The sequence below is a fragment of the Fusarium odoratissimum genome, assembly GCF_000260195.1.
Source record: "Fusarium odoratissimum NRRL 54006 unplaced genomic scaffold supercont1.22, whole genome shotgun sequence".
Taxonomy (NCBI): domain Eukaryota; kingdom Fungi; phylum Ascomycota; class Sordariomycetes; order Hypocreales; family Nectriaceae; genus Fusarium; species Fusarium odoratissimum.
The window spans coordinates 472183-493803 of NW_022158707.1; the positions used below are offsets into that span (position 1 = coordinate 472183).

Here is a 21621-nt window from a genome sequence, read left to right on the forward strand (position 1 = left end):
TGATGACTGGGTAAGATAACCCGTGAGTATTTAAATCTCTGTTCATTTAACTCTTCACACAAAGGCGTGCAGAAATACCACTGCGTATTTATGTTTGGACTTAACAGAGATTATGTCACTGTTGAATTACCACTCTACGTGTAAAGCCCCAAGAAGGAAGATAGACATTTCACAGCAAGAACAAAATGCCTTTCAATCTTACTCATCATCCATCACTCATGATATATGGACCATTGCATCCATGCTCCGCGCCACTGCATGAAACTGAAGCTGTGATGGCTCTATGAAATTACTAGAGGAATTAGGACATAGAACTATGTACCGAATCTTCGACCCATCTCAGAGCTTCGTAGATCTAATCAAGCCAGGTTGCTTCGTAAGGCGTGCTGTTATCAGGATAATGCAGCGAAGCCACAACATCAAGAGTATGATTCGAAGGAGTCCAACCAAGAATGAACATCCAGCCCTCAGAAGTATCGCTGAGATACATGTAGTCCGTGATACCGTCGGGATCACTGTTAGTTTCGTCTTGCCAAGGGGCAACTCGGAGACCACCAGCAGAGCCAAGAGTGACAGGTGCCTCGTAGAAAGCCACGGCTTTCTCGCTCTTCAGGAGTCCATCATCGTTGAGGGCAAATGCCGCGACGTAGCCATTTGCTTCGGTGTTGTTCCAGCTGCGAGTACTGGTGAAGAGATATGTGCCGTCGCGGGACATTTGGACTGTGTTGCTGCGGAAAGTATATACGCCTCGCACATCTTCAATTGTTAGAGATAACTGCGGACTGGGAATTTGATAGGTTGACTCACCATCAGGAATGGCACTTGCCCTTTGGATATGTTCGAGACGTGTGTCTAGTACTCTATAAACATCCATCCACTGGTCTACGAGGGTTAGTGAAAGGTTCCACAGTACTGGGTTCAATAACTTCAATGGGCTTACTGTGTTCGGTCATCTGATGCATGGTGTCAGTCTTCGTTGCTGCGTCTTATTCTCATCCTCAAAATGACTTACCACGTAAAGGAGCTTTCCATCCTTGCTAGAATAGGAGTTTCGTGGTCCATCACCCTCAGTTGGACTAAGGTTGATTGACAGAGGCGTGGCAGTCCCGTTTTCCGCAATGTCGTACATAAAGATGGAGTTCATGCCCCTGCTGAGAGTCAGCCACGTTGTACGTAGCATGGGGTTGGGTACTTACAAGTGAGGAACAAAGCCCTTTCTGTTGACGTTGATGTCAAAGGCATGAGCGCCATAGAGCTTGGATATCCATTAGCACTAGCAAATGAGATAGAAGTATTATCTTAACTTACCACAGCCGCTCTTGTCTTGTTTACATTCTCAATCTCTTCCTCTGGCACCATGTAAAGTTCCTGAACCTGCTCGCCGATAGCGCCATTCTCGGTGAGAGCATGGATAGCAGCAGTTGAGCCACCAGAAGAGAAAGCCAAGTTGCCATCGTCCGAGAAGTAACAAGACGAAGACGCTTGAAACAATCAGCAAAAGAGCTTCGGCGTAGGCAGCACATTAGACTTACTGATATTCACCGTGTCGAGATGAGTAAACTGGTAGTTCTCATCAACCGACCACGAGAAAAGCTGAGGAGGCTCGCTCATGGCGGTTGCGTAGACGCGGTTCTTGGCAGCATTGCTTGTGACAAATTGATGAAGACCAAAGCCAGGGACAGTAGCGTTCAGAGTCAAGGTCTTAGCAATGGTGTCAAATGCGAGCAGGAAGAGCGTCTTGTTCGTGTAGGAGCCTGACACGAGGTGGTGCATAAAGCTCCCGTGGGAGTTGGCGAACTCAATGGCAGGCATGATAAAGAGAATTCGAAAAGATACTGTGCTTCTTCTACAATTGAAGTGCTGCTGTGCCTGATATCCTCTGACCAATGCTCGTTGGTCTGACTTATATACTTTTAGGCATATAGCTACCCCAGATCGTTGGCGTTTTCTCAATGCCGATCTCAGAGCTTTCCCCGCGTTCTTGTTCTGGGGTTATAGTGTGTATCCCCGCTAAATTTTGTGACTACTTCCTTGATTCAGGGCTCATCATAGGGTGTCTAAGTGGTGTCGGCCACTGAGCGCGGGACTTGCCCGCGGCGGGTGGCAGTGTACTACTTTACAACCGAAATCAGGCAGGCTGGGCGACGACTCAAAGTTACATCAATGTAGAAACCCGGTCTCTTGGGGTGAGGACATGGCTGGTGAAGTGAACATCTCAACAGAGCGGAGATATTGCGGTATTGGAAGTTCGCACCTTGGCAAGCTGCAGACAAGATTTTAACGACGCATCAAAAGGATTCGCGGACAATGGATCCTCGTCTCTAGAACGATGCACACGCCTGATTGTCAACAAACCAGAAGGTAAGAAACATGCGGCATTCACCCAGCCACCCTCGCATGGCTTTGAAACCGCCGGCCTTGGTGAGTGTCCCGTTCGAACCCTGTACGATGATGGATGGCCGTTTGTTCTTTTTGCTTTGGTATGGATGCGGGTTAACAGAGGCTCAAGGGTCAAAACACAGGGTGATATAAGACAGAGTAATGCATGTGTCTGATGGGATTCAGCGACCAGAGGGACGATTGCAAACAAAATCATCAAAAGATGGCTGCGCACGGGCAACGAGACGATGCACACACCTGACAGTTAACATATCAGAAGGCGAGAAATACTGCAGCTAGAGCATGGGGTATTCACCGAATCATCCTGACATGGCTTGAAATCATCGATGTTGACTCAAGGGAGCTGGACTGGGTTAGTGCTTACATGAAACCTGCGTAGTGATATGTGGTCGATTTGGATTCGCAATTTATCAGATGTAGACGCAAAGCATCAAACCTTTCTCCCTTTAATCATAAACGTGTTCACATCTTCCCTGGTTCTGCCATGTTTCCCTGTTAGACCTGAGGCTATAGACACAGTCACCATTGTAGCGTCTCAAGTATATTGTTTCGGCATCCATTGGAGGAACTTTCTCTTCACGGCTTATGGGGTTGCGGTCGGGTGTTTGGCGCGGATCGAGGGAAGCGCGAGGGTCACTGTACCTTTAGAAGTAATGATGCTTGTTGTGCTCTGAAGACACCCTGCTCACCGGGTTGGGGAGGAAGGCCGATCTTAGTGAACACCAGCGTACTATTGAGGGTCTATCCCTTGTCAAAGAGGCCGTGGCTGGCGAGTCGACATCCGAAAAGATGCAGAGACATTTCCCTTCCTTTTAGTCACAGTTCTTTCGCTGTGAATGACTACTTCCTTGTGTGGTACCTGTCGTTATGCTTCCGAGTCAGTAACCAATTTATTGCAGCAATTGTGGCTACCTGCACACGTGGTGCGGTTCTACATCCGTCCTCATGACGAACACCACTGTCGCTCGCCCATGGTTGCTGTTATCCAAAGACATCAATTGGGCCCGTTTAATCGCAAGCGCAACAGGAATCGATACCGGCGCGCCGTGCGGGCCAGTAGGGCACAGAGGCGGGGGAGACGTTGGATAAGATGATTCGATCAATACGGAAAGTCTGGAGATGCTGCAGAGTGATGGGTGCCTGAGAGAGGCTATATTCTGAGTTGATGAGTCTGTAGCTTGCCTCTAGTCTCTAGGCTCTGTAATGTAGCAAAATGATACCACCTTATCACTTTACAGCCATTCTGGGATGTTGTCACTTGTCTAGAAGCGCCAGGATGGAGATGGATCTTAGGGATGATGAAGTTGAAGTCGTGAGCCAAACGATGGTGGGGTAGAGATCTTCGGTGACGTCGGGGGTCAAATGGCTGTGCTTCTTGACTGCGGAAAGGCCTGTAATGTCATAGAATCGTGTTAATCTTGAACATGACAAATGAAGCCGGTAACGTACCAAGCTCAAGGTGCCTTGTCAAGCGATGCTCACGCCGAGTCGAGAAACCGTGTGGACTGTTGTCGAATTGAACGGCGTGTTGGGCTCAGAGAAAAGTAATCTCGGAGAGGAATCAAGACGCTGGGAAACAAAGGAAGACGCGCGGTCTGTGATAGGAACAAGGCGTCGATGTGGGCGGCTTCAGTTGCGATTTGAGCCTGGAGGATCGAAGTAAAAAGGATGGAAGGTGTACGAAACTGAATATCGCTTGCTTGGCCGAATTCGGGCCATTAATTACACACTCTGAGGGTTTATGTAACATATTGTCCCTGAAGACAAGGCCGAAGATGCACCTAGCACTGAGAACTGATGAATTAGAAAGAGGCCGTCCATCAAAGAAGTAAAAGATGTGGGTGGCAATGTCGAACAGAGAATGCTGGAGCAACTGCATCTTTCCGCCAGAGAGCTGCCCCCACCCGCCCGCGTTTTTGCCAACCCTGCTCATTTCACTGTCATTGCCCTCACCATTTTCCCCTTCACCTGACTGCTCAAATCTTTTCATGTCAGTAGCATATCATGGCCAGATCTTTTTCCCTGGTCTCAACTCGATAAAATGAACGATGCTGACCATTTCAGTATGACTTTCGTCAGTGTTATGAGCACTGTGATGTTTGCACTTCCTGATCAACACCCGAGAGTTACTGGAACCCGACCGAGAAGACCGACAAATTTTAGCGGCATACTCTTGACCGATCGTCAGAAACACCGTCTGTTCTAGAGCCTTCGGGAATGAGCAGTCTCAGACCACACACAGCATGACCGTCAAAGATATGGCGATCAATCAAGATGAGAACCCATCTCGAAGGAGAGTCAAATAACATAACAAATCGCCTGGTATGCGAACTAGGACCGACGACTTCGTCGACCTGACGAGCAAGCAAACTGAGAGTACGACCTCATTATAGCATATGGCCACGCTGTCTTCGCTGAGCAAACCGAGACAGCCAAATCTATGCAAGCCAGGTGGCAGCCGACCTCGGAAGAGAGTTGCAAGGCTCGTAGCAAATCGCCTCCCATCCCCGCGCCGACCATGCTATCCAGAGTCTCAAGAGGAGAAGGCCATGGACCAACCCATTCAATTGGCGCAATTCGGTGTGATTCTGAAGCAAAGAAGGGCGCAGTTTGGCATCACCACCGCCGTCACCGTCACCGTTTATCATATTCCCGAAATGTATTCATAGTCGGCGAACTACGGACCACGTTGAGCAACAAAAGTCTTTGGTGAGATATGAGTAAAGTAACTCATCTTCGATTCAATGACCTCTGACAGATGCTACTGTTCGCAGCATTTTGTAGGCCGCGTCAAGCCAGCACATGAGCCCCCAGGATGAACGGCACTTTTCGCATCATCGAATCAGGGAGCGATCTCAGACTCATTATTTCTCTTCTCCGAAATACGACCTGAGACGTGACCCAGGCCGTTGCATTCTCCCCTCATGATTGTCCTCACCACGCACATTAACACGACGCGACCGTGACATCTACCAATCAATTCAGTCTTGAGCGTCGACCGTCAGTTGCATTGAATCGTACCGGGAGAGCCATATCAAAGGGTCTCACATCTCGCGACCTGGATGCCATAGTGCACACGAGTGTTGATCTTAGCCGACGACAAGATTGTTAGCAGACCCCAATATCTTAATCGACCCTTACTCATATTGTCCCCGAGAAAACAAATGAACCAACTCCATTCTACAGCCAGCAACTTGTTCGCATGTCCGAAAATCCCCTGGCTCGAAGGGTTTGCGTTGTGAGTAAGAGCCGCAAACTTGTCACAGAGAAGGCATCATGACATCGTGAGTAACGCAGGTAGCTTCTTGGAGTCGACCGTCGGTCGTACTACGGAACGGCCTTTGATCACTGATGAATGAAGCCTACTCCCGTACTGCTTTTTCTAACACCTCGAAGGTACGTCTCATTGCTTGTACTCTCTCTTCCTTGCCAACAGACACTTTCTGATCGCGTTAAAATGTTCTGGACTAGAACTCAAGATTGTTACCAGACCTCGGAATTGACTCTAATTCGCATTGGCAGAAACGAAACGAATGAACCAATTCGATCCTAACGGTCAGCAGCTCTGTCACATCAGCTAGAATCCCCTGGCTCGACAGAACTGTGTTGCGGGCATGAGCCGCAGATTCGTCCTGGAGAAGGGCGCATTCCGTCGCAAGGAACACCTGTCTCTCCGTAGAGTCCACAAGTTGTTCCATGAACTGGTGTTTCCCATCGAGAAAATCGCCAGTCTTTGGAATACTCTACCGCCTTTCCATACCCCAAAGGTCTGTATTCGAGTCAACGCTTGTACTCACTCTTACTTTGACTCCAGAGACTTTCTAATCGTGATGACAGGATCTGTATTAGGAACAACGGTTGAGGTCCGACCGAAATACCATGACAACCACATCCGCCTCTGACAATTCGAATGATTGCGATTTGTCGACGAACCTCTCCTCAAAAACCGTTCTTGACCGCTCGATGAAGAAACCATGACCTTGCTTCAGATGACTTCAACAGTCACCTCAGGCTGTGTGTAAACAGAGACCTATAGTTGGCGATGTTGACGTGTCATTCGACTCGTCGCGCTGTCTCTACCAGTTACTGGCTGAAGGTCGCGTAGACGTGATGGGGAAGGTTCTGACCATGACCTAGGTATTGAGGATTCCAGGAAGTCCATGGACAGACTGGTGCTTGAACTGAAGAAGTCGGCCCCATACTGCGGTTGTGATCTACCACGAGCAAACGACTCAAAAAGTCATGATGCAATTCGAGGTGCCGAGAAAAAGATGACGACTTTGGAGATCAAGGCTGGTATACTAACAATACGCTAGTTAACGAAGCGCATCTAGACTTTGCTACTCAAGGCTCGACCCGAACAACGAGCAAGATTCCCTCCAAGAACCGAGTTCCGAAAGAAGGATACCATGACGACTGGCACCTCTGCGCAAGTCTTAAACTGGAACTCGGACAAGCAATTCAAGTTTCAACAAGATCGCTATAAAGAATGAGGTGGATAAGCCCTTGGTTGAAGCAACAAACCGGCGAGCGGTAGGACGTCCAATCCAAGCATGCGAACGCGACCGCTGTGATCCAACCCATTCAACAGAGCATATCGCAAAAAGAGAGGCATAGTAAGGGACCCAGGCTCAAAAAAAGGATTTCGCGGACTAATTTATTTAGAAGCTCGAGAAAGAATGCTACTGTGGCTAGCGAGCTTGGATGCAATACCTCGGCAGCACCTTGCGTCCACAAACCTATTGCTATCGCACTACAAATCGACTACCGCTTCAATTATTGCCAATAAGCAGCCGTTACCACTCCTGGCTTCTCGACATCGCTGACTACCGCGCCGCCGAGGACGACAAATATACGAAAGCCCCTACACCACTTATCATGAGACCCAGAAGCTTTTCAAACGGATCGAAACGCCGTCAAATGACACGGCTACGAAGCGCTGCGAACACGCAGTTCGAATGACCGAGAATGCCCAAGGCCGAAACGCCGTCTTCTACAACGCTGTGTATTCGCCTAACCTACCCTTCCACCATCCTACGGACTTCAGCGCGGTATCTGTGAAACATTGACCATGAACATGGCTAACCTCAGCGATAGGTATACCAATATGCCCATACTACGTGACGACGAGATTGCCAAAGAGGTCGAAAAGTGGCGGCTCGAGATTAACACCTTGAACAAACTTTTTAGTGGCCTCATCTTGAAGGCTAAACTTCAAGCGGAGCTAGTCAAACTTGCTAGAGGAACGGTCTATTTTGTGTACGGCAAAGACGGTTCTGGCATCTCCAGCATCAACGCAAGCATCGAATCGCCCCTCCAAGTTTCGTGGACCACTACTGTTCACAATCAGCGAACCATTGTTGTTGGATACGAGACAAAGTGTAACGTAATTTTCACGGACCACGATGTCTAGAGCAATCTCGTCCAGCTTTGGAACTGGGTGAAAGATTGGGTTGCCAAAAGCAGTACTGAGGACAGCCCACAGACTGGGGAAAGCCAACGGATACTTTGACTGCAGAGTATCAGGTCACCGAGACAATTTCAGCGCCCTCTCAGCAGCGCGTGTCGCTTGGCACGACCAACGCAACTCCAGCAAGATCACTCGAAACAGGAACTACATTCCCAGCCCCGGTGAACAAGAAGGTCCGGGAGGTGGGCAAGATGACAATCTCCTCGATGCCCTTGCAAATGTGCCCGAGGGGTTTGTCTGGCCTAGCTTGAATCAGAAGAAGATCGAGGTCTCAAACATTCCGGGTTCGCATGGGAGTCTGGGAATTCGTAACCCTGCGATCGCTAATGATAAGCGCTATGGTGGCTCTCGGGTCGAGGAGGAGCTGAAGCGCAGAGGGCCCAAATGATCTCAGAGTTTGTTTCTATGTCCATCAAGGTGAGTTTCATTTCCTCCCCGCTTAACACCAGTAACTTACTGTCAGTTTCTACTCGTCAACGTCATTAGACCGAACAATCACAGGGGTTTATTGGCCTGGCGATGGCACGGAGGTCTCAGCAAGACCATGAGTTGATGGACGACTAGAGGGGGCTTGAGATGGAGGTATAGGGGGTGAACTTTCTCGCTGTTATTTATATTACACACAAGAAAGCTTCATCGTTGAACATCTTGGCTTAGGGTCAAGCTATTAGAGGGAGTGAAGTGACTGTTATCAAGCAAGGTGGAACTGAGTACCACAAGATCCAGAGTTTGAACTATCAAGCTCAGCATCCAACCGTCGCTCTGCTATGGGTTCGATGTTGGGTAACATTGGCAATCGCCGTGGATTAAATGGGACTGAAGTTACTGACAGTGGAAGTAAAAAAAACCGCGTCCACACTGCTTTTATATGGGATAATTGCTTAACTTGGGCCATTTTTCTCTTCGCATATTTTCCATTTTGATTGCAAATTGTATAAGGAAATCAGTTAGTACAATTTCGCGTATATTTTATCGTCGTTAATGCCAGGCCCCGCCTCAACCATGTTTACCCGGATGTATGGTGAGGTCTCGAAGTTGAGGGCCATGTGTCCAGGGTAATCTGACAGGGACGTGAGCTTGTCAGGATCAGAAATGAACTCTCGGCTATTGCCTAGCAATGGTGTATTACTTTATTGAGATGGCACATGCTAGATCATTGGTCGGAGTATGTGCTACGGACAAAATCATGGTGATATCTACGAGGTGATTATACATTAGAGGCACGCGTGGAGTTGTCGGTTTTGGATCCGTACTCCGTACGCCCAGATGATCTTTCAATGAGTAAAGCGGAGTTCGACACGGCGCCACGTCTAAGGTTCCCTTTCGATCATTTATGTTGCCTCAATTTGACATGGACTTGAGAAATTGGTGCAGTGTGAGTGCAATGCTCATCGCCTAGACAAGCTTTCAGAGGCCGGATGACCCCCGATGTGGGGCCGATTGATCTCCGGTCGCCGGAAAGGCATCTGCGGCACTACTTGGCCAGCAGATTAGGAGAAGTCAAGGTCATATGCTTTTATCTACCTCGGGGGACGGGCAATGGAACTCGTATCAGGTGTCATTAAGCAAAACCATTCGTTCGTCAAACACGCCAGGATTAGACACGAACAAGATAACCAAACACGTCTTGAGGTCATAGTTTTAATCATGGCTGGTAGTTATTTAGTAGTAACATCCTCTCCTTTTTAATTTCATTATATTATTGGTATCTTCCCCCATCCACCCCCGGCAGCTCATAAGTGGGCCCATCCGAGAAGCCTAATGGTACAGGGTTTCTCGGCTTCATAGCCGCCAGCGATGTACTGGTCAGTGAGATCGATCTCTAACTGGCGAACAAAGTCAAGCGAATCACAGATATGATCGTACCAATAGCTTTCCACCGGCCCGATGTATTCCCAGTCCTCCAACAGGGCATGGGTGTCATTGATCTCCAAAAATTTCCTGTCGCTGGCATAGAAAGCATTGATCTTCCAGGAACAGTCTGACTCTTCTTTAAATACTGAAGCTTGACTCTTTCTTTTCAGAGAGCGGTCAATGAACCAGATAGTATAGTTTGCTCCGACAGCAGCATGTAAAAGCGCATAGTTAACATCTCCTCTGCTAGATCCATTCCCCCACGCTCGGTCGTACTCTATTGCGATGTGCTCCACTCCATGGAACTCTTCTCTTGTTGATGCCAGAGCAGCTTCGTAACCAATCGAACCCCAGTCGATCTTGTCCAAGTCATCGTGCTGCAAGATAAAAAGATCCCTGTGGGGAAAAACTGTCACTATTTCGAGAGGAGCACCATCAAAGTAGCCTGATGTGGCCCTTTTGAAAAGTTCTTTCGCACTAGAAATTCTTCGGTATTCGTCAGGAGGACGTAGGTTTGATTGTCGTTTTGACTGTTTGAAATGCTTTTCCATGATGCATCGTGACTCGTGACAAGCGGTCCATAAGCCACCGTCTATAAGATATGTCGAAATATTCTCGTCGCTGCGATGCTCGTCCAAGCTCTCAAAGTACCGGCTCCATGAAGGCGCAGCCAAATCAAAGCTTGTACCGTCCCAAGATAGGATACGATGGCTTCCGGTCACATATTGTCCGAAGATATGTACTCCTGGATGGTCATCCCGGATGGCAAGGCTCCAAATTCGATCTCGAAGCTCTCTAGGAAACTCTGTGAATCTCTTAAAAGCAGTCATGGTTACTCAAAGAGTTGTCTTGAAATAGAGAGATAATTTGAGAATGAGGTAACGATAGTGTTTATGACAATAAGTCCCCAGTGTGTCTCGACTTTTAGCGTTGAGAATAAATGATCAGGAGAAAAAAAGAGATCAGTTTAGGGTACCAGAGCCTACAGGAGAGCACATATTTATATCCTCGCCGTAACATACTTTTCGGCGTGACTCATCACTCTCTTGACGTGGGTGCACTATTATTTGCTACCAAAATCCTTAGCGAAATCTTATTGTCGCACATCATTCTGTATTTTGATCTAAGTTCTGTGTGCTGATTTAAGCTCTCAGCCACAAGTCTCGACTGCAAATAACACACCTGGCTCACAACTTAGACATTATGCTAAAATGCCTAACCAATTGCTATAGAGTAAAGCTGATATGAGGAAAACTTAGATTATGACTCTTTGAACGGCCTTGAAGGCATATAAGATGGTGCCTCCAACCCCTTGGTGATGCACAAGAAAAGGTCGACTGAAGGTTTCGTGAGGACACATATGTCGTTGCCATTGGGGCTAAGAAAAAGGTTTGGGGCAATCTGAAGGTGGTGGCGGTATTGGGTTTATGAGTCAGTCCTAAGGTTAGAACATTCACTCCTGGTTCACAATGGCTGTATTTTGATTATGTATCGTATTCATCCATTGACAGTTAGGTATGCTTAAGGTATATCGACAGCAAAGATTAACCTATAACATTAGAAAATCAAAACTTATTTGACTTGGAGTTTAGCCAGAATGCTGGCTGTACCCGACGATGTGCTGGAACTAGTCAATCCTCTCCTCTGTTCAGATTTGAGTCATTCTGTAGATTTCCTTTGACAAAGCCTAATGTCTAATTTCATTGCTAGGCTTTCCTGGTGCAAAAGCTAGTATAATATGTGGTGATGAGCATCCCGCAGGAACATGGCCTGATGCAATTTGGTGCATTTGCATTACCCCGTATCTCCAGTGCGGCTTTACTGGCCGAAGGAGTGACTACAAGCCTCTGACTTCCTACAAGATGTATGCCACAATCGTGGAAGAGGTAAATTCTTTTCGAAATCAATAATAGTCCAGGAAGACCTATTCTCATCGCCATGTCAATTCATTTCGAAGTCTCTCGCTTTAGCGCAACAACAAGGCTGGCGGAACAACAGAATCTTCAATGGGAAGTTCATTTAGGGGCTGGTGAGCCAAATGAAGTTTTCTGAACCAATATCTGGGCAGTTGCGATGATCCCTTCGCCGACAGAGGAGGTGACTGCCGTGTACCAGGCCACCCAGGTCAGCTCCTTCCTCAAAGTAGGAACAGCGACATGACCAAGACAGAGCGGCCACATCAGACTTCACAATTTCTTCATCAAGCACACACACATACAAGCTCAGTTTGCGTTATTCAGTTGATTCACACATACACACTGCTATCACGCTCATCACATTTCAAAGTCAAGGTAAGAAACATCCCAACAGCGTCGTTGACCAAACTGACGCATGCATCAGTTCCAAGTCATTAAGCAAGAACATGGCTTCGACTACTCATGCATCCCTCAAGCGCACACGCTCTACAGCGAGCTTGAACGATGCCGCCCTAGATGTTCTTTGTAGCATCGCGGCCAAGTCCCGGAAGATTCAATCGCTCGGCTCCAACATCCGAAGGCTGGCGGCGAAACTTACACACCGGGCCCGATGCGCAACCTCCCGCGACCTTGACGATCTAAAGGACTCTTGGGAGGCTCTATCGCTTTTGATCGAAAGCAAATACGAGGTCAAAGGGCTCAAGGGCCGCCTCAATACCCAACGTGCCCACATCAATAAGGTACATTTCGATCTGCACATCGGAGACTGGGCTATGGACATCCACAACCGTGTAAAGGCCGGCGAGCGTAAATTCGCCCGCGAATACGCCAAGGATTTAGAAGCTCGGTTGACAGCGAGCGGAATGCCCGGTACCGCCGCTGTTAACGTAGCAAATGACTCCAAGAAGTTCAAAGCGGCCCAGGGACTGCAAATTTCGGAGACTTTAGGTCATATCCAGCCAGAGATCCTCGCTGTTAAGAAGTGGCACTCTAAGGGTGAAACAGCAGAACCCCCTGCAACACCATATCTGGATCGGGTGGCGGTGCTTTGCAGTCGTGTCGGAATCAAAAGGAAAACATATATCGACATCCTGCATCTTGGCGATTCACGCAATGAAACAGCACATCACCTTGCACCGCGTATCGAGGACTACATGGACCAAAATGGAAACGTCGACTGGTCTAGTGTCAAAAGGTCTTGTCGAAATCGAAAGGCCAGCTTCCGAAGGCAGTTCAAGAAGGGCAAAATTACCCAAGCCTAACTCGAAACCTTCAGGAACATTATCGATACATGGTACAACATCCAAGTCAGCGGTCATAATCCAGATGGAACCGTCAATCTGGCGGACGGAATGGATGATGCTATCGGGGAAATTCGAAAGAAAATAGCCAAAAAGCTTATTCCAGTTCCGATACCTGATAGCCCCTATGAAGAGGGCAAGTGGGACGACCTTCTCAATTAACGGAAGTCTTGCGGCGGGTTACGACAGCTGTCACCTCGACCTGACGAGTGCCAAACAAATGTTGGACGGAAGAGTTTAGCACCTAAGCAGACTCGGTCAGGAGGAGTTCTAGTCCCTGTGCACGCGATGCTTATCATCGGTCAGGAGTGCTAATTCCGGTTGCTACGATGCTTGTCATCGGTCTAACGCGCACCAGCCCATTAAGGGAAATTGGTCAGAAGAGTCCTTAGCTTTGTGCTGGGCTCGGTTGGAATGGACTTGTCCTTATAGCAATTTCGATATCTTATTCATACACTCGTTCAGAATGACGAGGGAAGCTGGCCCTCTCTCAATCCTTTTGAGGGGGTTCGGCGGGTGGCGAAGACGGACTCTGCAACCTCCACGTGGTGCCGCCTGGGAACCCGGTCTGGTCGACGCCGGAGCCAAAGCAGAAACGCAACAACCCTCATAAACATTTTGAACACCCATTACACAAGAGATCGAGATCGAGTGCAACTCGCAACTACAGTTTTACACCCACGAATCCACAACAACTACTTTCGAGTGCAACAACTTCAGCAAAATAATTACAGCAGAGCAACTGAGCACCCAAGCAATCAAGCAATCAAGTGGCTCTTACTAGGCATCATCTCAGCACGAACATGCCGTTACACAGCTAGAGAATTAGACAGCCGCATAACCATACTTGCTTCCGGCAAAGTATGCATAGAAACCAAACTACCTCAAACTGGCTGAAGCAAATGAGGCCGATGACACAGTGAGCCTGATGACGGAACGAACCCGGTGACCAAACGAGCCTTGCGACCGAACGAGCCTTGCGACCGAACGAGCCTTGCGACCGATTGTAAACGAATTGAACCCAACGACCAAACGAAACCCAAATACCAAATAACTAAAGAAACAATGGTGCATATGGCTGGGTAGGATGGATATAAAGAGCTTTCGATAAGTATCCTGTTTTCTCTCCACTTGGCAGTGGCTAATGTTCCGATGAGGATAACTAGAGCGGTTCCTCAGTTACGGACGGACGGACGCAAAAGATATAGAGATTGCAACTGGCTAAGGCCTCTATCCAGAATGTTCAGCATATCTAGGTAAAAGCCTTCTTATCATATTCACAGCTTATGAGGTTGAAGTAAACTAATAAGTATAGTGCGCTGGCCAGCCAAGCAATGGCAGCTTGCCACCACCTTGTCAACAGTAATACAACAAATGGATATAAGCATGAGCCATACGGTAACCACAACATACTCTGCATCCTGCTGCTTTAGGGAGGGCTATAAATGTTTTCCAACGGCCTGTGCAATCAACTCAGCCAGGGGGGTTATTGCGCTGCTCATCAGAGCAATTATTGATCCCATTACCCGAAAGTTGCAAAGGATAGTGAGTGGTCTGCAATCCAAATGACAGAGCAACTAACTACTAACTCACAGCAGATTCTAACCCTTGGTTATCACTACAAACGTGCTAAAAGTATAAGTACTGTCACCCTCCTGCAGACACAAGAAATTATTACAACAGCGGTCCCCCAGCCATATACCCTCAAAACTCCTGGTCCATCGCCCAGCACCAAGACAAGTAGCACAACGATTACTCTTAGGCAGGGACGGCTCAGTCAAAAGTCATCAACATCTGCTATTATCTGGGGTGCAGTTAGCGGTATTTCTTGTAGTCTTTGCGTGTACATGAGTCGAGATCGTTCAGCTGCTCAGGGAACGATGGTGACACCGGACAAGAAGCTGATGGCCGGGTGGAAGAAGACAACGCCGCATCGGGTATTAGTACGATGCACACATTGGTGTAGCGGAGGCTAGAGAGATCGAGAGTAATTGATACACCACAGTTGACTTGCAGACTATCACTTCCAATTGCCAATTGATGCAGAGGCTGACGACGCATCGGTTACGCCCCGAAACACAACCCTTCCAAGAGGCATAACGCATGATACACCATGGGGAATTATAATGATAGCATAAATTACAATCACGGCGATTCTCGAATCCTGCTGATAATGTTTTAATTCTTATACGCATGGAGGTCTTCCTCTACCTGCTGTTGCATTGTTCGGTGATTTTCAGCGGTGGAAGCAACTTGGGGTTCCAGCTAATGGCTGCGTCTTGGCTCAGTACCACCAATGTCTTTGAGCCAAGACGTCAGTCGCTGATCTACCCTCACATACACTCAAGATCCCATCAATTTATTCCATCAATATCAATTCCTAAATACCATATAATTATAAGAGTCTGGGGTACGTATCTGATTATGGGGTGGAATCGCAGTGGACGAGTGGCGTCCTGTTCCCATTGGCCCGTGTCGCTAACGGAAACGTGCCTGCCCATCTTGATATTGCGAGGCCGAAATCTTCTCGCGATTTTTTTTTCCCTTCTGCAAGCCTTCAACAACACTTTGCGTGTAAGTCCCCCTTGCCCATGAGGTCTAACAGAATCCTTAATCCAGGATCGCTTAAGACTAATTGACAATTGCAGTTCCGTCCGTACGTCTCTGACCCTCCATCATGCGAAACCCGGTCATGTCACTAACACGCAGTTTCGCACAGCGCATTTCAAATCTTCAACTGTAAGCTCTGGCTCCATACTAATTTGTCTCTCATCGCATCTAACATATTTGCCTTTACGTATAGCATCACAATAAAACATGTAAGTTTCCCTTTCCGTGGTACTCAGCTATCACCAGTCCCAGGCACTCTCAATTGACCTGTCGTGTAGCATCACATCTTTCCAGTAAGTTCTCTTGACAACCAAACGTCTACCGTTCTAGCTGTCTGCAGGGTTACTAATATCCCTGACAGATGGCCCCCAAGAAGACCGTAAGTCGACACTTCACTGCCCTGACTTGCAGCACATGCGAACACATTCACCAGCCTACAAACGCGATTACTAACTACTTTCTTAGACCCTGAAGGCCGGCAATGCCGGCAAGGCCGTAAGTCACTCTTGGTTTGCACTTGAGACCCAAAGCTAATATGTTTGCAGAAATCGACGCGCAAGGTCTCTTCGGAGACGAAGGTATGCACTCAGTCTCTTACCGCAGACCGCCACAGCTCTCAGACATCCTTGTCGCGTTCATTCACTACCTTCTTTGCAGTATAAAGACTGACCATACTGTTATAGTCTCGTAACGCCGTATGTTTGATCCTCTATCGACCGATGCCACGCCGAGACCTCGATGAGCATATCTAACAGGAGAATACCTAGTCATCCGCGTCTACCAACTCGGCCCCCGCGGCCGCCTCTGTACGTCTAAGTCCGCTCTACTGCCTACTGTTCCTGTTCTGATAGTGTTTAGACAACCACCCCGACGCCCCCCCTCTACGGGGTCGCTCGTGTAAGTCACTTCAGGGATTGTTTTGATGGACAATGTTACTGACACACATTCGTAGCCTTCTGAAAAAGTCAGCTTATCCCTCCTCTGATAACTCCGCTGACTCTGCCTCGACAATGACTAAATTACTTGCCTAGCTCCGTGGGACATCCGCTGTGAGTATTCGCCTCGTGTTACTCGAACAATGGACTAACAATGCTTCACAGTACGCCTTCGAAATGAAGGAAGTAAGTACAAACCCACCTTTCTTTCAGTATCAAGCAGACTAATGAGCTATAGTTCCTCTTGGCTAGGGCCAAGGTATACCAGATAGGTTGCAAGGTGGTTACTGGCTATACTGACTACTGCGTGTAGTACCACCAGAAAGAAGCCCGGGACCTTAGGGCCCGTGCCGACGTAAGTTCCAATTATCGCCACGACTAAGTCACAACACCAATCCATGTTCTCAATTGCTAACGTTTGACAGGAACTTGAGGAATGGTGGAAGGTAAGTGTATCATTTCCCATATCATACAAGTACAGTCACTGACATTGCCTACAGAATGACACCAAGAAGGCTGCTGTAAGTCACAACAAGCATATCAGAATAGAGAACTCGTCTGACAATTATGACATTTCAGCGCTTCAACACAGAGGGCAAGGTAATTTAACGTGCATCAACTTTATATCTTTTACTGACAGCAAATATAGAAACTGGTCGACAAGGAGGGGGGCCCCTCCACTATTGATGTAAGTCAATCCCTTATTGGATTGAGTTCCACATGCTAACTGGGAACAGGATTTGTTCGAGAAGACTTGTGTAAGTGGCATTCTTTCAGGCAAGTCTGAGCGGTATGAACTAACAGAACTGCCCTATAGCTCGAGATGGAGGCCGAAGAGGCCCAGGCCCAGGCCGAGGAGCCTGAGGAGATCGGCTCTGAGGGCCAGGAGGTAAGTCATTTCTTGGTGATTATTTTATTATAGAAATATTAACCCTTAATAGTAGTTAAAGCTATAAAGGGGGCATAGAGGTTTTTAGTTTTTTTCTAATTATATACTAGCTAAAATGCTAGTAAGAAAGAGAAAAAGCTATTAAGATATATTAAGATAATATTAATAAAAAGGAGTCTCTTATCTTATTAGGCAATTTTAAATTTAATAGTTCTATGTATGCAGTGATATTATAAACTGATAAGGGTATAACATCTTAATATCTATTATTTAATATTTTATTTTAAAATCCGGGACTTGAGTGCCCGGATGGACGCATCATAAATGTGGTCGGCAACCCCGACGCCGTCAAACCCATCGTTGCAAGGGCCACTATGAAGTTTAACTCTCACCAGTCTCCCAATTCTTGGTTGAAGGTAACGGGAATATAAGCAACTAGTGCCAAGTTGCGAGGTATCATAGGCTGTCCAGTTTCACTTTGATTTGGCGATTCAAGTCTCCCACCACGATTTATGCTGTATCTATAAAACTTATCTGTCTCTTCTTTGCTTTCCTTTCTGTTGGCTGGGGGCAAAGAGGGCATGTTGTTGTCAGACATTGTAGTCGTGATGGTGGTGGGTGAAAGTGTTTGACTTGTTGAGAAAAGGCTGAGAGCGGAAGCAGAGAGGTGTGCGTGATAGCGCCGATCTCGCGCATGGTACGGGGCAAGCTAACACTCCGATAAGCATGAAGGAGGCATCAGGGGGGGCATCGGCCTCAAACATTTGACAGTCCCGGCGTGGTGGATCTTGACGGATGGTCATCGCCGTTTCTGAACATTACTTTTAGCAATTTCTGCGGCAGAACAGGATCTACTTGAGCTCTCGAGGGCGTCCTACTATCGAAGCTGCAAATGCCTTGCTGGCCGGTATCTTGGTGCCATCTTCAACATCAAGTCTCCTGGCTCTTTAGGGCACGAGCTACTGGCGGCTCATAATCTATAAGGCATAGATACATATGTGCACAGCGCTGGTAGTAAGCCTGCTGATATCCTTGGTCGTGCGCTTCGGTAGCTCATGTTTGAAAGGAGCAAGAGTCTTAAACTGAAAGATTGAAGCTAGTTGACTGGGCTCATACAATCATCGTGGGGCTTATTGTTTGATCTTCGACAAGGAGACTGACATCTAAAAGCATCCTCTTATTTGGCGTCGCTTCGTTTGATGCCTCATGTTGTTGCTCGTCCGGGTTCCCAATCATATATTCGAGTGTTGGTCGTTGGCCATTGGTGCTTCGGGTTCGATGATTGAGGTTGTTGCAGCTTCACAAGTCCGCCGAGATACAGACTTATGGTACAGACCAATCTGTGGTGCATTGCCTGAACATTTCGAGCTTGCGACATCGCTGAGTTCGCAAACCGTAGGTGAATGGGTCAATTGGCTCGGAATCAAGTCGGTCAGAGGAGGGCAACGGGATATGGTGTTGGTAAATGTCTACGTGCTTGTCATTATAAGCTTCACTACGTTTGACTGATCGCCAACGTAGCGTGATCCTGGTGAGGCTTACCTAAAGCGCAAAACTAAATGTCTGATATCAAGGATGGCTTGGTCAAGACATTTCATCCCATTGAACGCCATGCTTGATGCGGTTCGACATCCTTTACCCACCTTTTTTCTGTGCCATGTAGGGATAGATCTAACAGATTGTCGGAGTGGGACGCCCAAGGCTCAACTCCCGAGGTGGAAGTGCTACAAGGTCGATGGAAACTCCCTTCGAGGGGCTCGTGGTCCGGGTTATCGTGGTTTAGGGCTTATATCAAGGGATTCGAAAATGAGGAGAGTCGTCGATTGGTAGGGGATGGCTTTAGAGTAAAGGTTCGCTTGACAAGATTAGCATCATGAAGCACAAGAGTTTGTCACTTACCTTGACTATACAAAATGACATTGCGGCTTATGACTCAATACTTGTGAACAGCGATGGGGCGCAGAGAGTGATCTAAGCTCATGCCTGGAGTATATCGCACCTGGGCGGTGTTAATCGGTCTGCAAGCTCAAGAGGACCGGCTCATGTTGAACGTAGACAAAACAGATGGGGTAAGGTCATAATGATGAACGGGTGCACAGAGTTGTACTGTCTTTGTTGGAAAGGAAGGTTTCTCAGGTCATGATCCATTGACGGTTGGGACAAACGTTGAACAGACTCAACGGTGAACACTAAGTTCTGGATTCAATCAATGTGACCAATAGTACACACAGCCCATGCCGTCTGAATAAGGCAATTCCAAGACCAGCCCCTGTTTATGATCCACCTAGCTAGACCGTTGATCGATAATTGTACATTGTTTCAGGGTAGATGATCCCTAGGGTCAACATGTCAGGACCCACTTTAACGCACACAGACTCTGGAATGATTGTTTGATGAATCATGATTTAACCTTAGGTTTTGATCAGCTTGACAGCGGCAATATGCGTACCTGGGACCTGGGTGTAGCCACGAATAGGACGCGCCGCGATGTTTGTCGTAGATCTTTGTCTAATCTGGCATTGATTGTGATCAGGCTACGTAGAATTAGCCACATTTGGCGAAAGCAAAACCCCGATAAAAGGGAGACAGCCCAAACTGCTCCAGCACAATGACAGTTATAATAGAGCAAAAAGAGACAAAAGAGAAGGGTCTGGCCGGGGATTGAACCCGGGACCTCTCGCAAGCTAAGCTATAGGGTTTTCCCTAAGCGAGAATCATACCACTAGACCACCAGACCGACTTAGAACAACAGATGCACTGATGCTGTCGTTGGTGCGGGAGCCGCAGTTGGGCGTTTTCTGCTGGCGCGGGACAGAAAGGACAAGGACTCAGTGAGCAAGGCGACGAGTATCGTTGCAGAGATAAAGGAAAGGACAAGAAACCTGCCGTAAAACGCAATCGACTTGAGCCAGGTCCTACTGGAATAACTACTACTTGATTCCTTGTACCTAGCCCAGTGCATGATCCAGGCAGGGAAAATGATGGGCATTTGTGTAATCCAGTCAACATGTTCAAATTGAGGTTGGAGGCATTAACCGCGTCTTAGCCGTTTATGACATGAGACACCGTGGGACGTAACATTTGGATAACATCGAAAACAGAAGCGAGAACTCCATGGTTATCGCTGGGAAGGGCTCTGCATATAATGAACATGAAGAGTAAATTATTTTTTGTTCAGCCTTGAGAGACTTGCACAGAGCATTTCAAGCTGGCAAGAACTCTTCCTAGCAGGTTGGGTTGAACTGAAAAAGCCAGTCAATGTCTTGATCAATCGAGCACGCAGGTTGTTACAAAATGACCAACATAATGCATTTCGCTTGACTTTGGTTTTCCATCGAAGTTTTGCCATATCATATGAATCACTTTGTATCTACAAGCCAGTACTCAGATCATTATAACTTGGGTGAAGTGGCATTGTCTGGAACTGACTCAAGTCCAGGGTATGACACTTGACGCGACAGTCAGGGTGGGTCGCAATGGACGATGCACGCACGCTCTTTGTTGTTATCGAAATGAAAGAGGCTCTTATTCCAAATTTATGATGAATAAAGAGGCAAATTCTGTCATACTAAGTGAAAAAAAACTGTGAATATGACGCGTCTTACCATTTTGCTTTCAAGTCGCTCTGTCCGATGCTAGTGAAGCTAGAATGAAGGAAAAGAATTCAAGACGCGTCGTCTGCCGAGCTCTTGATTGGTGGAAGCACGAGATCGACAACGTTAGTCACTTTTGCTGGGTCTTGGAGTCATGCCTCACCTTGGTCGGCTCAGGTAAGTTAAGCATAGCCAAGGGCGCGAAAACAAGACAGTGTACAAGCTCACCAAGTCACCAAATGAGTCAAGAAAATGAAGGATGAAACAGTAATGAGATTCAAGCTAATCTAAACTATATCACAGTCTCTAATAGTAGATTATCATGCGTATTAGGTTGGTCTCTCTATAGACCCGTCACCATTGCAATGCGCAATCGTGTCAAGACATCGCGTCTCAGACCCCATCGTCTAGATCTACTGGCCATCGGCAGTAGTGGTGGTTGCAGCCTCAGATGTTGAGGACTCCGACTCAGTTCGCACCACTGTGGACAGGGTCGTGGGCTGGCTGGTGGTCTCGTCAGCAGAGGTTGATGTAGCATCAGCTTCTGAGGTGCTGGAGGCAGAGGTAGTCTCAGCTGCGGAGGAGGTTTCGGCGGCAGAGGAGGAAGTCTCAGCTGCTGAAGTAGAGGTTTCAGCTGCGGAGGAAGACGTCTC

The 21621-nt window shown here is 47.6% G+C and overlaps 6 protein-coding genes and 1 non-coding gene across 7 annotated transcripts in view; 3 read left to right on the forward strand and 4 right to left on the reverse strand.

Annotated features, from left to right (window-relative positions):
- Nucleotides 1–355: 355 nt before the first annotated feature.
- Nucleotides 356–1812, reverse strand: FOIG_11669 (uncharacterized protein; the record flags this gene model as incomplete). The annotated part of the gene is made up of 7 exons (XM_031212236.1): nt 356–756; nt 808–882; nt 941–953; nt 1013–1148; nt 1197–1255; nt 1309–1481; nt 1533–1812. 7 exons carry the CDS (start codon nt 1810–1812, stop codon nt 356–358), a joined length of 1137 nt encoding a protein of 378 aa, XP_031058213.1.
- A 5665-nt stretch (nt 1813–7477) lies between these two features.
- FOIG_11670 (uncharacterized protein) lies at nt 7478–8258 on the forward strand (the record flags this gene model as incomplete). The annotated part of the gene is made up of 2 exons (XM_031212237.1): nt 7478–7781; nt 7927–8258. The coding sequence occupies 2 exons, from the start codon at nt 7478–7480 to the stop codon at nt 8256–8258; spliced, it is 636 nt and encodes a 211-aa protein (XP_031058214.1).
- A 1345-nt stretch (nt 8259–9603) lies between these two features.
- On the reverse strand, nt 9604–10554 carry FOIG_11671 (uncharacterized protein; the record flags this gene model as incomplete). The annotated part of the gene is made up of 1 exon (XM_031212238.1): nt 9604–10554. One exon carries the CDS (start codon nt 10552–10554, stop codon nt 9604–9606), a length of 951 nt encoding a protein of 316 aa, XP_031058215.1.
- A 1532-nt stretch (nt 10555–12086) lies between these two features.
- Nucleotides 12087–12902, forward strand: FOIG_11672 (uncharacterized protein; the record flags this gene model as incomplete). The annotated part of the gene is made up of 1 exon (XM_031212239.1): nt 12087–12902. One exon carries the CDS (start codon nt 12087–12089, stop codon nt 12900–12902), a length of 816 nt encoding a protein of 271 aa, XP_031058216.1.
- A 3010-nt stretch (nt 12903–15912) lies between these two features.
- On the forward strand, nt 15913–17442 carry FOIG_11673 (uncharacterized protein; the record flags this gene model as incomplete). Its single annotated transcript, XM_031212240.1, has 18 exons — nt 15913–15930; nt 16017–16046; nt 16097–16129; nt 16235–16246; nt 16319–16357; nt 16410–16448; nt 16504–16515; nt 16583–16600; nt 16652–16672; nt 16725–16745; nt 16800–16841; nt 16912–16932; nt 16987–17007; nt 17066–17086; nt 17136–17174; nt 17224–17244; nt 17304–17375; nt 17431–17442. The coding sequence occupies 18 exons, from the start codon at nt 15913–15915 to the stop codon at nt 17440–17442; spliced, it is 492 nt and encodes a 163-aa protein (XP_031058217.1).
- Nucleotides 17443–20021: 2579 nt separating this feature from the next.
- Nucleotides 20022–20112, reverse strand: FOIG_11674. The gene has a single exon. It is a non-coding gene; the product is annotated as a tRNA-Pro (tRNA).
- Nucleotides 20113–21381: 1269 nt separating this feature from the next.
- Nucleotides 21382–21621, reverse strand: part of FOIG_11675 (uncharacterized protein) — a gene marked incomplete at both ends in the record, with an annotated part of 4776 nt that continues 4536 nt past the window's right edge. The window contains one exon of the mRNA XM_031212241.1: nt 21382–21618. Coding sequence (XP_031058218.1) covers nt 21382–21618 — 237 coding nt within the window. The remainder of the gene's footprint in view (nt 21619–21621) is intronic.